The 15143-nt window shown below is 37.4% G+C and overlaps 1 protein-coding gene across 1 annotated transcript in view; it reads right to left on the minus strand.

Moving 5' to 3' along the window:
- Positions 1–15143, minus strand: part of ARPP21 (cAMP regulated phosphoprotein 21) — a 244242-nt gene that overhangs the window by 108283 nt on the left and 120816 nt on the right. Inside the window, 4 exon segments of the mRNA XM_050890972.1 lie at positions 278–319; positions 719–760; positions 1179–1384; positions 3109–3277. Coding sequence (XP_050746929.1) covers positions 278–319; positions 719–760; positions 1179–1346 — 252 coding nt within the window. The 5' untranslated portion in view covers positions 1347–1384; positions 3109–3277.

A 15143-nucleotide genomic window follows, 5' to 3' on the forward strand; every position in this document is an offset into this window, starting at 1 on the left:
ACAAGCGCACAGCAAGCCCAGCAGCATAGAAGAGTGATGGATAAATAAAGGGGAGCCTGACACATTTTATCTAGAGGAAGTGCTCTGCCTTTGTGCAACAAGATTATGGGGTAAAGGGGAGGAGGGGGAAAAAAAAAAAAAAAACACACCCAGAAACAAAAAAAAACCCAACAACCACACAAGTGATGAAAGGCCATCATTTCAATTGCAGACAGACATTTGATTTAAATTCTTATCCTACCATGGCATGCAATTCGAAACAGAGATAGACCCTTACCTTGGATCTCTTTTTCTGCTGGTTCTGATTTGCACCTCGTTTCTGGGTATAGCAAAAAAGAGAAGCAGTTATCACTTCAGTGGAAAATGTGCATGACGAGCATTACCAATAAATAAAGAGACTAAATCACTCCTAAATGATATTTTAATCAGTTGCTGACTGCAAAAACAACTTCCCCAAACCCAGTCTGGAAAGCAGGGAAAACCAAGAATCATCTCTGCTCACTTTATTCATTTTAAGAACAGGTACAAAAAACAAAAATACACTGCACAGTGTTCTGTAATTTTGCATATAATAAAAATGTAAGAAAAGGCATACTTAAGTAAACGCTCCCCCTCTCCAAATTCCTCTTAAATTGTAGTCTCCCCCTTTATTTTTATATTCGATTGAGCAAAAAGGATTAAAACCCCCTCATCCGATAAAGTCTTCTTATCAAATTACCTTCTTAGGCTTTGCATAACAACTTTTTGTTGGCAGTAACACCTACAAACCAAACCACACATTAAGTAATTATTCATTAGTATTACCTGTAAATTCATGAGATCAAGGTAGTTTTCTAAATCCCCAAATAGAGAAAACAGTCAAATATTTCACCAAGCTTTAACACAGACGTCTAGAAATTAACTTCTCAGAAAAATTAATAACATGGACAGCAGCCTAAAGAGCTTGAAAGGTATAACAAATAACAGCATTTATTTTCTAGGGAGATAAAAGGACCCCAAATTAAAAAAAAAAAAAAAAATTAAAAAAAGAGAGAGAGGGGAGAGAGAGAGAGAGAAACAGTCCCAAAATTATGAGAGAAAAAATATGGGAAGCGTAGGCAATGAAAGAGATCATAGAAATGGAAAGGCAATGGTAACACATTGATATTTAACGCGCCCATTCACTATCCCTGTCTTACCTGCAGCTCTGTCTTGGCATCGCTCAGCTTTTCCTCCTTCTCCTCTACTTCCGAGCTTTCAGATTTATTAAGGATACAGTTGTCCGGATTCACTTCAGAGATGGTGGTCTCCTGCTCTTTTGCAGCTTCCTCTGCTGTCTCCTGGTTCAATTTACCTTGCTCAGACATTCTTCCAGACAGAAATTAAAATAACAAGATTTGGTGACCTGAAAGGTCAAGATATCACGACACAAACACACACACAAAAAACACTGGGGGTGAATTTTTTTTTTTTTTTTTTTTTTTAATTCCCAAGTAAGTAATTTATTTTCCTTTGATAAACAAACCGAAATATGCAGCTCAGGAGTGGAAAGCTATGTATGTCCCAGCTGAAGAGATGTACCGAATCGACAATATTGGATAACAGCAGAATTGTGTCAGGTTAAACAAGCAGAGCTCCGATCTAAACAGTCTTGGTGGAAAGCAGATTTAAGGTAAGGTGCTGTGACTCCCCAGCCCTGTCACTCCCAGCCCAGCCCCCAGGACTGCCAAGGTGCAGGCAGGGATGGTGAGGGACTCTCCGCTACAGAGCTCAGCGGCATCAGGCAGGAAGGACCCATTCAGACTTCCAGGTCCCTGGCATCTCAGTGTTCCTCTCCTCTAGATTTTTTTTTCCTCTTTTTTTCTTTTCAAATAAAAAAGCATAGCCAAACAAACAAAACAGAAATAAAAACCAAACGTGAGCAACAACACTGTTTTTAGCACTCAACTGTGGTTTTTGTACATAGCAGAAGCCCATGATGCTCACTAGCAGTTTTAAAAAAAAAAAAAAAAAATTGAAGAGGTAATAATTCAATATAAATATGAAATCTAAATTTGGCAGTAAAGCTCTCAGGGTCAACATTTTCAGGCATCAAACTGACAGCTCCATTATTAAAATCCTAAGCCTCTTCCCAAACCCCATGTCACTCTCCAGCACTACGAAAATCTTACAGGAAGCCCTTGGCAGGTATTTCTAATGAAGATATCTTAACTGAACTGCATTTACTCTCAGTTGACAATGGGTTGTTGTACAGAAGCTTTAAAGGCTTTTCAAAGTTAAAGCCTATTATTATTTCCTCTCTCTTTTTCTCTCTCCCCCCAGCTCCCTCTTGAAGCCTCCCCCACTGATCAGTTGTCAAATGAGACTCATGAATAATTTAACTTTTCTTTCTCCATCCATTTGGCTTAAGACGTATCTTCAGGAAAAACAACTGCGGTTGAGAAAGGGAGTTATTTCAGAAAGGGTCTTTTGCAATACCTTGCCACTTCTCAACAATGAAACAGTGGCTATTAAGCAAAACCACACTTTGCCATGTTTCTTTTTACAGCTTGTAATTAACATTCAACAGATCTGATATCACTTACCTTCATTTTTTTAAGCTATGTTTTAAGTGAAAAAATAAGATATACAGAGTTTTAAAAACTTTCTTCTTCCAATTTTTGCCTTTGTTTTGACACTGTAAGCAAACAAAATTATAAAACCTTTCCTACATGATCTTCCCGCTTGAGAAGGATTGTGGATTTCACAAGAAAGGAAGCTACACAGTTAATAAATAAACCGACTGGAATATAAAGCTCACAAATTAGCTCACAGTAAGTCAAGTCAAGCTTCAAGTTTTTCTCCTTCCTCCCACTGCCCTCCCCAGGAAGTCCCATGGTATTGGCTATTCTGCAGTTACAACTGAAACTTGAACCGCTTTGCTAAGAACTCAAAACATGATGAATAGCAAGATCTGAAACTGGTCTGTTAAATAACCCTTAATTTGTTAAGGATTTTCATCAAGTAATGCACACGTATGCACAAGTTCTTCATGGGCATATTACCCCACAGCTCATCTACATGCTTACACAGTGTTCACAAAAACAATTACACTCATAGTTTATCAGCTGCACCAAAGAAGCCATTTACCTGAAAAACTGCTATAATTCCCACTGTCTTTCTAGCGTCTTCTGCTGCTCTTCGCTGGTTAAGTCCACACAAATGATCAATGACAACGTGAGTCCCATGTCCCCATTAACAGTTCAGAGTGCCAATCTCCATGCTGGTCCTTCAGAGAGTTTGACGGATCATAGTCAACCTGGAAAAAGACGGAAAGTTAATAACAACAACAGTAACAATCATGGTACAATGTAAGGATGCAATAGATAGGACCAGATTTCTAAGACTAATGACCAGCTTCAAGCAAATCACTTTCACAGCTTGATCCAGCTCCACCTGTCTCAAAACTGCCTGCTTCTTCTCTAATGAAGGCTAGAGCCGGCTGTTCAAGTCATAACAGCTCCTACGCAAGGAGCTAAAATTAACAATTGCATTATGCACTGAAGATTACTCACTTCAATTTTAACCTTTTTAGTGAATTCCAGCACTTTTCATTAAAAAAAAAGCATATATACATATTTATATATAAGCTCATCTGTTTGCTTCAACAGAAATCAATGAGGGTATGAGGAAAAAGGACTTGCCTGTTTTTTAACTACAGCTTCTGTTCCAATTAAAATTTCAATAGTCAAACACTATTGAAAAAGAAGCTAGGTGGGTGCTTTTAGAAAGTGACCTGCTTTGCCACGGTAGTGAATTGAGATGTTCATTTAATAAGCCGAATAAAAGTTGAAATGATCAAGAATGGGAGGAAGAGAAGGAAGAAATCCCTATTCCCCAAACAACGGGGGAAACTTTCTTCTGAGGCACTGCGTGAGGAGGAAAAAGGTGATCTCCAGGTTTCGGAAAATAAACCTGAAGAAAGAGTTGCCTCAGCAATGCAATTTATGCTGTTCATCAGGATGGTGTCTGCCAGCTGAAAAGCTGATCTGACAGAAAAGGAGCATTTTGGGATGAGTCGGACTGATTTACAAGCCATGGCCGTGTGCCGAACTGTCTAGATACAACAGGCACCTCTTCTCAAGGCTTGCATATGAATCACGGTTGAAGCAATTAGTGCAAATACACAAAAACAGCAAATAGGAGGAAATGTATCATTCGGGGGGGGGGGGGGGGGGGGGGGGGGGGGGGCGGAACCAACAAACCAAAACTGAAAATCATCTCACTCTAATATTAGACTCCTTGTTTCTGAGGCACATTTTAAACTGTGCATGGTTGCAATTGCTGTACCGTATGTGGCAGCGCACTGGAACTCACCACATTAAAAAAGCTGAATTTCAAGCGCCAGAAATGGAATTTAGCCTTTGACAAAAATCAGGTCCTGCTCTCACCAGGAGCTCAGGTGCACAGCAGAGACCAGCAGGCAGCTCTATAAACTACCACCCTGCAAATTTATATACATAAAAGTATTTCTTTTCCTCAAACCACTTAATAATTTCTACAGAGTACATCTGTACAGAGTAATACAAAGTAAGTCTTCCCACTTGCTTTTTGGTATTTCTCACAGGACATTTTCAGAAATTTTATCTCATTGACAAACATACTTACAGGATTGCGATGGGAGTGGAGGAACGATATGGAAAATTATGCCTAAGCACTCAAGCACATGCAAATGTATTTCATGGAGCCAATACTCAGAGAGAAAAGAGTGAATAAACCACTGACTGAAAAATCTTTCCTCATAACCATCTTCCATTAACCCCTTCCCTCACACTTCTGAAAGGGGGGGGGGGGGGGGAAGGGCAACCAAAACCAACCACAAACCAAAAAACCCAAGGAAATACAGTGCATTACAGTTTCACCTGGAAAACAGCTAGCCAGGGGATAGACTGTTGTAATCAAAACCCTCCAAAACTAACTGAGAAATAGGTATCCGTACCAAAATTAGAACACACAAAAAATTATTTCAGGATTCTTCAGCGTTGCCATGTATTGTGAATTAACTATAAGACAAACAGAGCAAAACAAAGACCAGACAACAAACCAACCAAACAAAGGGTATCATATCCAGCAAGTTAAGAGATCTGCCAAGACCCTAATAAACAGCATTTCTGGTCTTGTGCCACAGGTGCTCAACACAATCTTATCACGCTTTACCAAAGACATAGTTCTTCATGAACTGAGTTCCCCATATTGTTACACTTAAGATTTCTGATGCCAACATCATTTTTCATTGGCAAGGTACAAGACGACCATAGAATCTTAAATTAAAACAACAACAAAAATCCCATAAGTTTCCCCAAGAAAACATAAGCAAATGGAAAACAAGCTTACAGTGTGCAGCTACCATTTTTCAAACCTGCAATGACAATGTTTCTTAGGATGGTTTTTTAAAAAAATCCTTCATAATTATCTTCTGAGGAAAAAAAAAAAAGGTAGGAAGAACTGAGACATATAGCAGTCACAATCAAGCTCTTCACCTTCCCTCAATATAAATTTCCTCCTCCTCCTCCATTAGGCAATTTACAAGTGATGACTAATCATTTACATACTACAATACGTAAAATACACTTCTGGTTGTTTGGGTGGGTTTTCAAAGGGACTCAGGTTTCTATAAAATACTTCAGGGAAAGTATAAATAGCAAAAAGGAATCAGTCAGAAAATAGCCATTAATAGTGAGACATTTTGATTGAAAATATGTTTCTCTCACACGTTTCCAGGATATCTGGTTATTCAGTGATGAATGCACTTTTTACTATTGTCAGTCCTGCAGTGACAGCACTGCTATGGAAAAACATACTGGATTATTCTCTTTCTTGCACATTCCAAACAGAAATGTCAGCGATGATTTGACTGTCAAAACCTTCAGTACCGAAGTGATGCAAAAGGCTGAACAAATGCGCTTGTGTGTTTGATCCTCAGGTAGAAACCGCAAAGCTTGTTGCTAGGCAAAAACCACCTTCTTTATTTGCAAGCAAGCAAAATTTCATAGGGGTGTTGGGATCTTAGAAGCAGTCTACAGGAGCTTGCAGCAAAATTTCAGCCTCTAATTGCTTAAAGCAAATTGAGTATCGCACACCACAATGCAACAGAAAATACAGGTGCCCACCAAGCCATTTGTAGAACCACTTTAATGGAAACATAATGTTTGTACAGAATTTATAAGCACCAGCTGATCAGCATACACTGTGGGATGGAAATGCTGTTTTTTTCTTAAACTGCTTTGTTTATTAACAAGATTTTCACTTTAGAAGCTGAGGGGTACTACCAAGCTTGAGCAGCTACTGCCAGAGCTTGAAAAGAAAGGGATGGAAGAAGGCACGGACGGTCACATACGTTCGTAAACACGTACCACGCAGATTCCAAGAAAAGTCTGTGGGAAGGAATACACTTAATTTAATGCAAGAGTTTAAAAACTATACCCAGAAGAAGAGCTGTCAAAAAAGCACAAAACAGAAAAATGATCAAAGACATAGAAAGCCCTCCTCAATGAACATCTGACAGCTGACCATCAACTGAAATTAAACAGAGAGACATCTGACAAAACCCTAAGAGCCCACCACAGGAGAGTAAGCCCTTTCTGTATTATGTATCAGGAAATGTTTTGATGGTCTCAAAGGTATCACACACTGAAGCAGGAATTTTGAGATCTTTATGCTCCCAGTAAGTATCAACATGTCCTCTCTCAGAAGAGAAGATGAGCAGGCTTTAAGGCCAAACAGCATACTCTTAACCAAGAGCAGGCAACAGCAGCAGGCAGGATTGAACCCTGCCAGAGTGAAACCCAAGGGCTTTTTCTCCAAATAAAGCTGCTAAGCATAGATGTAAAATCATTTGAGCCTGAACGGCTCCTGTAACTGAAAATGGGCTGACGTTGGCGGTACCTACACGTCAGGATCCTTCTCATCCCATAGTGATTCTCCACTCACATGAATGGCTCGCAGGTATGAGGCCATGAGCTGGAAGCAGAGATGTCAGTCATGATTTCCACTATGCAATATATACCTCATCCATACGTATAAAGATAGCTTTGACTCATTATTGCTAACTAACTCATCAGATTCCTGGAAACCATTGGAAATGGACTATGGCATTATCTTAAGATTATCAGTACACACAGCCCTCAATGTTGCCAAACTCTTGTGGTTTAAAGCATAAACTTCCTGTTATTTGACATTTACTTAAATATTCCAGTTCCTACCATCAAGTAAATCTATGACAATCTCAGATTTCACACTGAAAACAAAAGCTTCAACTCTCTGTGGTGGCTTCAAAGAAAATCTTCAAGATATAAATCCTATTGTTCAAAAAAACCCAAACAACAAAGCAACCCCACCACCAAACCCAAAAAAGGCAAGTAAAATAAATCCTGGAGTTTTAGTTTGAACATACTACTACTCAGTTGTCAGTCCTAGTCTTCAGGACCTACATCATTAGACAGGCAGTACTGTGTACTCCTCACTGTTTTCCCACATTTCCCACAGAAATACACGTATGCACTTGGAAGCCAAGTTTGCTGCTGTGTATTAGCATAGCAGGATAATAATCCACACCTGCTCTCACACTAAAATGCTTTCCTATGAAAAAAAAAATTAAAAATAAAATAAAAATTAAGGCTGTGAAATACATGGAATCTTACAGGTTTACTGGTTGTTAAAAGACTTAAGACTAAACCTTAAAAAACAAGGGCAAAAAATATTTTTAAAGGAAATGTTTGAAGCCTTATTTTATTTCCCATCTCCTCGTCTTCACTTTGTCCCCTCTCCATCATCACTACAAAACCAGATATAGTAATTTCCTACATTTTCTGCTCCTACGTGCCACAGACCTTTGCGTGTAAAAGATTTTTAGACTCACTTACTGATGGCACTTTAACAGAGACTGTCAGCAGATGAAATTTTTTTTCCAGGAGTTACAGAAACCTGAGCATCTGTGTACAAGCAGCACCGCAGAGGCCACTGACCCACCTTAAGCAGGCCAGCAAACAACCATCAGTGGTAACAGTGGTCAAATTTGATGAAAATGGGGCAGACTGAAATATATCGGATTAGATTTCAGACCCTACGCAACAACCAGTTGTCTTTTAAAAGAGGCAACTAGATGATATGAGGAGTAGCATCCCAGCTGAAGCCTCTATCTTGGAATAGCACTGGCCTTCCTCCCAACCTGTGCATGAAATCCAGTATTGACACATTAACAGCAGGGATGAGAACAGTCTAACAACCAAAAAAAACCAGAAACAAAGCAATTTTTTGTGGTTTATACCTGGTTCCTTTTTTCAAAGGGATCCTCTTGTTCCTAACGGATTGCCACCAATATTTTCCACTTTAATCCCCTGTCAGAAGACCTCATGTCAGTGTCATCATCTCCAGCCAAGTAATAATGATGATGTTCCCTCTAGCTTGTTATTTTCTACAAAGCTAGAAGCTTTACCCAGGAAAATAAATATAAATGGCCTATAGGGAGAGCCTGTTTTATCTTAATACTTAAGAAAAGGCTCAAAAAAATGCTCTTTTATCTGTCATGATGACCATTTGAAGTCTTCCAGGATCAGCATGAAAAGATTTGAGGCTTTGCGTGATCTGGCTAAGAAATGCCAATCACACAAGTTTACTAGAAACTGAGTAACACCCAAACTTTTAACAAGCTAATCAGCTGTACGAATCAGCACCCTTGGAATGAGTTGCTTGCTTTAGCCCAGCCTTCAACACCGCCTCGTGCATTTCAAACACATATGCCAAATTGTATCTCATTCCCAGACATAAACCTGACAAATTTCCCTAAAATCAAAGTCATTAAACTAACTGGTCTCACTGTTAGGTGGTACAAAACAGCATAGCTCCCTTGACTCCAAACACAGAGACACAGTAGTTCCCAGCCATCCTTTCAATGCACACAAGTCTCCTTGCAATACACAAAAGTCATTTTCCTCAAATACTGTAATGAAAACAATAGCCAACACAGGCAAATAAACCATTCAAAGGGAAAGGGGGACTGAAACTCATCTTCCCAGATAATCAGGTCTATTTCTCAGCTATCAAAGACAATTGTATCACAGAGTCCTCTTTAGAGACCGATAGCTTTATTTTAAGATTAGAGGGGGTCTAGGGAGGATGCTCTAGTAATCTTACTGTAAGGACATTCAAGAACCTCACTGCCTTGCCAGGACACCTTCTCCATTACCCCACTGTATACATCAAATACTTTGTACATTTTTCTTCTTGTGTCAATAGTTGTTCTTTATTTTAAACAGCTTTCCTGATTTCTCAATAGTTCTCTTGTCCTGTAGGAAATAACTGTATGGCACCTCATTATTTGCTGTTAGGTTTAAAGAAGCCAATTCCTTTTAATCGCCAGTTAAATAGGTATACACTATTTCCATTACTATCTACATCTAGTCTAATTTTTATCATTTGACAGTCTGCTTCAACATTTCCTTACATCTCTCGTGTTCTTCGTCCACCAGGACTGCACTCTGTGGAGAAAGATGTTACTCCACCCATTGACGCACAATGGTGAATGCACTAGAGGAGCTCTGTTTTCACAAATGCTAAAACCAGTTTAAAGACAGGGAATATCATAAGGATATCCCAGAAGGAATACTATCATTTCAGTACGAAACACTGATCAAGAACACAGTATAAATAAGCCTGGGTTCCCCACAGAAGGGTCTCAGCAGCACTGAGGGCAATTAAAGCTACTGCAGAGTCTGGGAGCTGTCAGACTGAAATGGTGGGACTACAGATATCCAGCACAATCTAGGTGAGATAATTAAAGCCGTTTGTGGTACGCCATGATATGCTGTTATAATGAAATCTGGAAGAGTATAGAGCTTACATTAATTTTAATTTGAACAAAATTGAACAAAATATATATTTTAGTTTAATGCAGAAGTTAAAGAAACAAAAAATGTTTCAAGAAGTCAAGCTATCCCTACTCTTTCTTCCCTCGATGCCTTCTCTTTGACATTTCTATTCTCTCAGGTAACCACAGATTAAGTCTATTTTGCTTTTCATGCAGGAACTATAAGATCAACTTAACCCATTTCTTTACTCAGTTCCTCCTAAAGCTTAAGGACTTTACTAGAAAACCCAAGCACCACGCATCTGCATTTTGAGCACACATATCTGAAGAATTCAGTTTAAGCAGACGGCAGGTAATAAACATGCAGCCAGCTAAGCCATCACGCCTCATTCACTAATAACCAATTGTGCCAAACACAAACCAGTTGAGTCCAAGGAGGAAAACAAACAAAAAAACCCTAAACAAAATGAAGAAAACAATTTTGTACACTACTAACATAGCCTTTGCACAAAACTTTCTGGGCAGCTTCTCCCAAAGCAAAATTTTAAAATACATAATACTCAGGACATGGATGGCCCATAACTTATGACCAATTGCTGTACACTTCTTCCAACATCACTGGTGGATGGAGGCATAACCAGAACAAAAATGCCGCAGGAATGGACCAAGTATCACTGAGGTTCACATATGCTTTTCCTGATTTTTTTATTTCCCAATTTATATAATGGCCCCCATATTTCATCCTGCCATTTCTTGACAAATTAGGTGCATTTTCACTAGCACTAGCTTAATTGGCAAACCCTGAAAGAAAATAATTGCTAACAGCAAAGCAGCATTATGCTGATGAAACAGACCTGTGCTTAACAGCTAGAATTGCCTTAGCAGACCAACACCAACTGCAAAACAGCAAAAAGCTTTCACATAAGAACTGAAACAAAAAAAATACATTATTTCCCTCCAAAAGCCTCTTTTGATTACTGGAATTAAACCTGGTAGCTATTCCTGTTTGTCTTAATACCATTTTCTGAAAGAAAACTAGCCTGCAGCGAAAGAAAAATTCTTCTTTCCAGAAAAAAAAAAAAAGCTCTAAATCTATATAAGGTTAAAAAAAACAAAACAAACAAACAAAAAAAACCAATCACACATTGTATTTCCCCTCCCATTTAACTTTGCTGCTCAGAAACTGTGCAATTATATTCTCCATATTCAAAGACAATTGGTATCAAGCTTGTTTTAATGCAGAGTAATTTTTCCAACCAATTTGTATAGATATAGTTCAAGCCTCCTCTACCAAAGGCAACAAAGGCCAGACCCTTTGAGAGTTCCCCGTACAAGATTATTTTATGATTTTTTAATATATTATTTTATTAATTTATCTTTATCAACATAGGAACACTCCTAAAATTTCTTCTTGATTGTGTTTATCAGAAAATATATTGGAATATAAATGCTTAGTTGATGGCTTCTTTTGGATATTAGTAGACTTAGGAGAGCAACATCCAGCAAGAACAGTTTATGTAGACAAAATCTCATCAAGTAAGCTTATTTTGCTAGACACCACTATTCTGTCTAAAATCTTGCAAGAGGTATAGACAAGATTTTGGCAATTTTCAATCAAATCTGGAGATGCTCCCTGTTTTTAACTTTGAATCTCCTAAGAATGACTACTTTTTCTTGTCAGATCCACATCCCCCTGTTTTATCATCGTTTGAAGCCCTTCTGAAGAAAAAGAAAATTAAGGCAGAGACGTTATGTTACTGTCCTAATACTATAGAGAAATTATAAACACACAATAGATACAAATATCTATATATTTATATAAAAAGGTACATTTTATATATTTAATTTATATATCTTTACATTTTAATATATGCATATTTATATTTTACGTAAATACATTAATCCCATTTTGTTGGTCCCATTTTGGCTGGTCTCAGGCAACGCAGTTAAGTAGTAAATACCACACATTACAAAAAGAAGCCTTAAGTATGCTATGGATTGTATTCAATGCTCTACATTGCCATGGTTTCAAAAGAAAATGAAGAAAAATGCCAATTATAAATTCAAAGTTAAAATGCCTGATGATTAAATGCATGTTATAAAAGCCAATGAAACCATTACACATTTCTGCGCAGTGCTCCAAGCACTTAAGTGCCAAATATCCTCAGCTTATGCTCACTTGTAGAAATAACAAAGAAATCAACGTTTATATCTTTTGTCAATTCCCTTGCCATCTCTAAAAATATTATCTGCCGCATGTTAAAACTCATCTTAAGATACGTACTGATATACATCACATTTCCTCATGAGCAGCATCAGTGAAATATACTACACGCTGCAATCAATTCCTGAAGAAACAAAAAAATCCAACTATAAAATATCAATCAGGTATTTTATACTGTCACCCTAAAGGCCAGCAAGAACAAGAAATCCTCTTCAAAAGCAGTTACAACAGTCAAGAGAGAAAAGGTAGAAACCCAGGTTTACAGAACCGGCAGTGCCAGTTCATAGATTTGAAGCTTTGGCTTCTGAAAATATCTTGCCAGAAACCCTGTGGTTTCTGCATTATGTTTGCCTTTTCCAGTGGGTAATTCCAGGCTCCATGTGATACAGTGAACAAAAGAAAAGGCAGAAAAAGTGTTTTGATGTCTGTGTTTTTCAGGGAAGAAATTATGACATATGTGTGAGAGAGAGCTAAGCAGTTTTGTTAAAAATTTAATCAGCCACTCCACATATGCCTAGCCAGAAAGCTTCATGACACACGAACTAATAAAAGAGAGCAATGAATACACAGCAGAAATCAAATATTCAAGCCAATGTCTCCAAGGAATATGTCCTATTAAATTTAAACTAGAAAAAAATATATATTTAATCAAAAAGTACATTCAAAAAACAATCAGAAAAAGTGAGGTTTGAGTACTTTAAATCTTGTTATACAAACTGAAGTCTCCACAAGTTCAAATATGATTTTAAGAAAACTTCATAATATCCAAAATTGTGTTTACCTGCTGTGAACCAATCTGTCTTACTTGGCACTAGAAACCACTAACTACATCAATGATCTAAAAATACTGAGATTTAAATTACAGGAGAGAAGTGCAGGACTGAAGTTCTATAGCCTGTAATATATTCGATTTCCATTGCAGAATGGCCGTATCATCACATTTTTTCATTGCTCTGCTCAGTATCAGAGAGTAAACAAAAGTATGATTATAAAGCACAACACTGAAATGGTAGAGGAGAATATATTTTATGAAATTTGAAGAAGAAAAATGGAGGTGGTGGGACTTTACTGACTATGACAAATTGATATATATCAGAGACAGGAGAATATATTTTATTAAATTTGAAGAAGAAAAATGGAGGTGGTGGGACTTTACTGACTATGACAAATTGATATATATCAGAGACAGCTCTATGCTACAGATTCTTTAAAGTAAAGATGTATTTCCAGGCTTGGGTCCCTGCCTGGACCTTAAACAAGACTGTTAAATGGGACCTTCATTTAATAGTCTTTGGAAAAACAAAAGGCTTTCATAAAAATTCAAGAAGGTACCTCTAAGATTTCAGAATTTAATGAGTTCTTTGGAACTTCAGTTGCCCTAAATTCTTTAACTAAAATTTCATATTGGCTGGTTATGAATATTTTAGTGGTATTCAACCACGTAATCCAGTGACTTTTTTTTTTCCCCCTCTAAACACTTAAAGTCCACCTGTGAATGAAGTGTTTTTTACCTATTTAACCATATTTTGAGTCTAGGCTGACCTTCCCCTTCCAAGAACTGAAACCATCACTTTGTGTTTTACACAAAGTCAATACTTCTTAATACATAATGCTATGCTATTTGAGCCTCAGGATTTATTTTGATACCTTCAAGATTTTCAAAGGCTGATGAAACATGACACAACTACGAGAAAGGGCAAGTCAATAACCACTCCTGTCACTGTAAGTCCAGTCCTGAGGAACTGCGATCCTTCTTGCAAATCATCCTTCCTAATAAAAAAGACCTTATCCTTTGCATGTTTTATTGTAACGTGTCAAAGTGCAATGGCAAGAATTTATGCCCTCGTCTTTTCTTCTGACATTAAAAATTATCTGCCTGAGAGCTTTCTGCAAAAGACAATAAAAGAAGTAAAACTAGCTTACTGTATGTTTTGCTTAATTTATGACACACTCTATAGCAAAACAAATCTTCTGATCAAATATCAATTAAAAACCTCTATCTACTGTACAATTTGAAACACTGAGAAGAGGAAAAGAGGGGAGAATCATGGTTTCATACAGAAGAATAAAGCAAAGGAACTATTCCACAAATGGTACTGTAAGTGCTACAATATCTCAAAATCACACAAAACAATTACGAAATTTGGTTTATAAGTATTAATTGAAACAAAACAAAACAAAAAAAACCACGAAAACCCCCCACAAAATCCCTAGTAAACATGCTCCATTTCAAAATGTGGTTAGAACACCCAGGGACTTGTAATACATAGGTGTCAACTATAAGCAAGCTTACAGATATTCCAAGTTTTAGCAGATACCAGCAGGAGCAAGTGTAAATAATTACACACTAGCAACTCTGCTGGACTTTCAATAATGCACGACTTTCAAACAAATCCATATGACTGAGTGAAATCTTTCACCTCGTTATAGAAATGAAAAAATTCCAGTCTAAAATACTAAAACTTTTCTTACCGTAACAAATTTCTCTTTGTGACTGAGTAATCACCTGACAGTATAAAAGTTATGGTAATATCTTAAAACAAACTTAAGGGAGGACTTGAAAAAATAATTTCATAACAGAATATATTTGAAATGAGCTTCAGCTACCTTAGAGAGTTTACTTATTTTCCAAAATACTTCAATTAAAATAGTTGTATCTCTGAGCAATGTTCTCTATCTTCTCCTTAAAATTCAGACCTCCAGAATGTCAGCTGGATTTCTTTTTGCTGAGCAGGATTAACTGGGTTGAAGTTTTTTTCCTTTTGCTATTGCCTAGGCTTCTATGTTGCACAGGTGATTTTTCACAGCTCTTGCAGATGAGCATTGGCTTTTATATGCATGTACTATACAGAATAACCTGACAAGTTTCATTTTCTTCCCCTAAAAGTGCAACAGAAAAGAAAATTAATAAAACTGATGCATACCTCAAAAAATAAAGTATCTAGCAGTAAGTTCAGTGCTGTAATTTACTTTTAAGTAGGTCCATAGCTGTCACGAATCAGAAAACTTAGGCGCACAGTATAGATTGTCCTCTAAATATCTAAGTAACTTATCTTTAGGAAATTTCCATAATTTACGAAGGATCAAGAACAGGCC

Source organism: Gymnogyps californianus, chromosome 2 (genome assembly GCF_018139145.2).
Source record: "Gymnogyps californianus isolate 813 chromosome 2, ASM1813914v2, whole genome shotgun sequence".
NCBI lineage: Eukaryota > Metazoa > Chordata > Aves > Accipitriformes > Cathartidae > Gymnogyps > Gymnogyps californianus.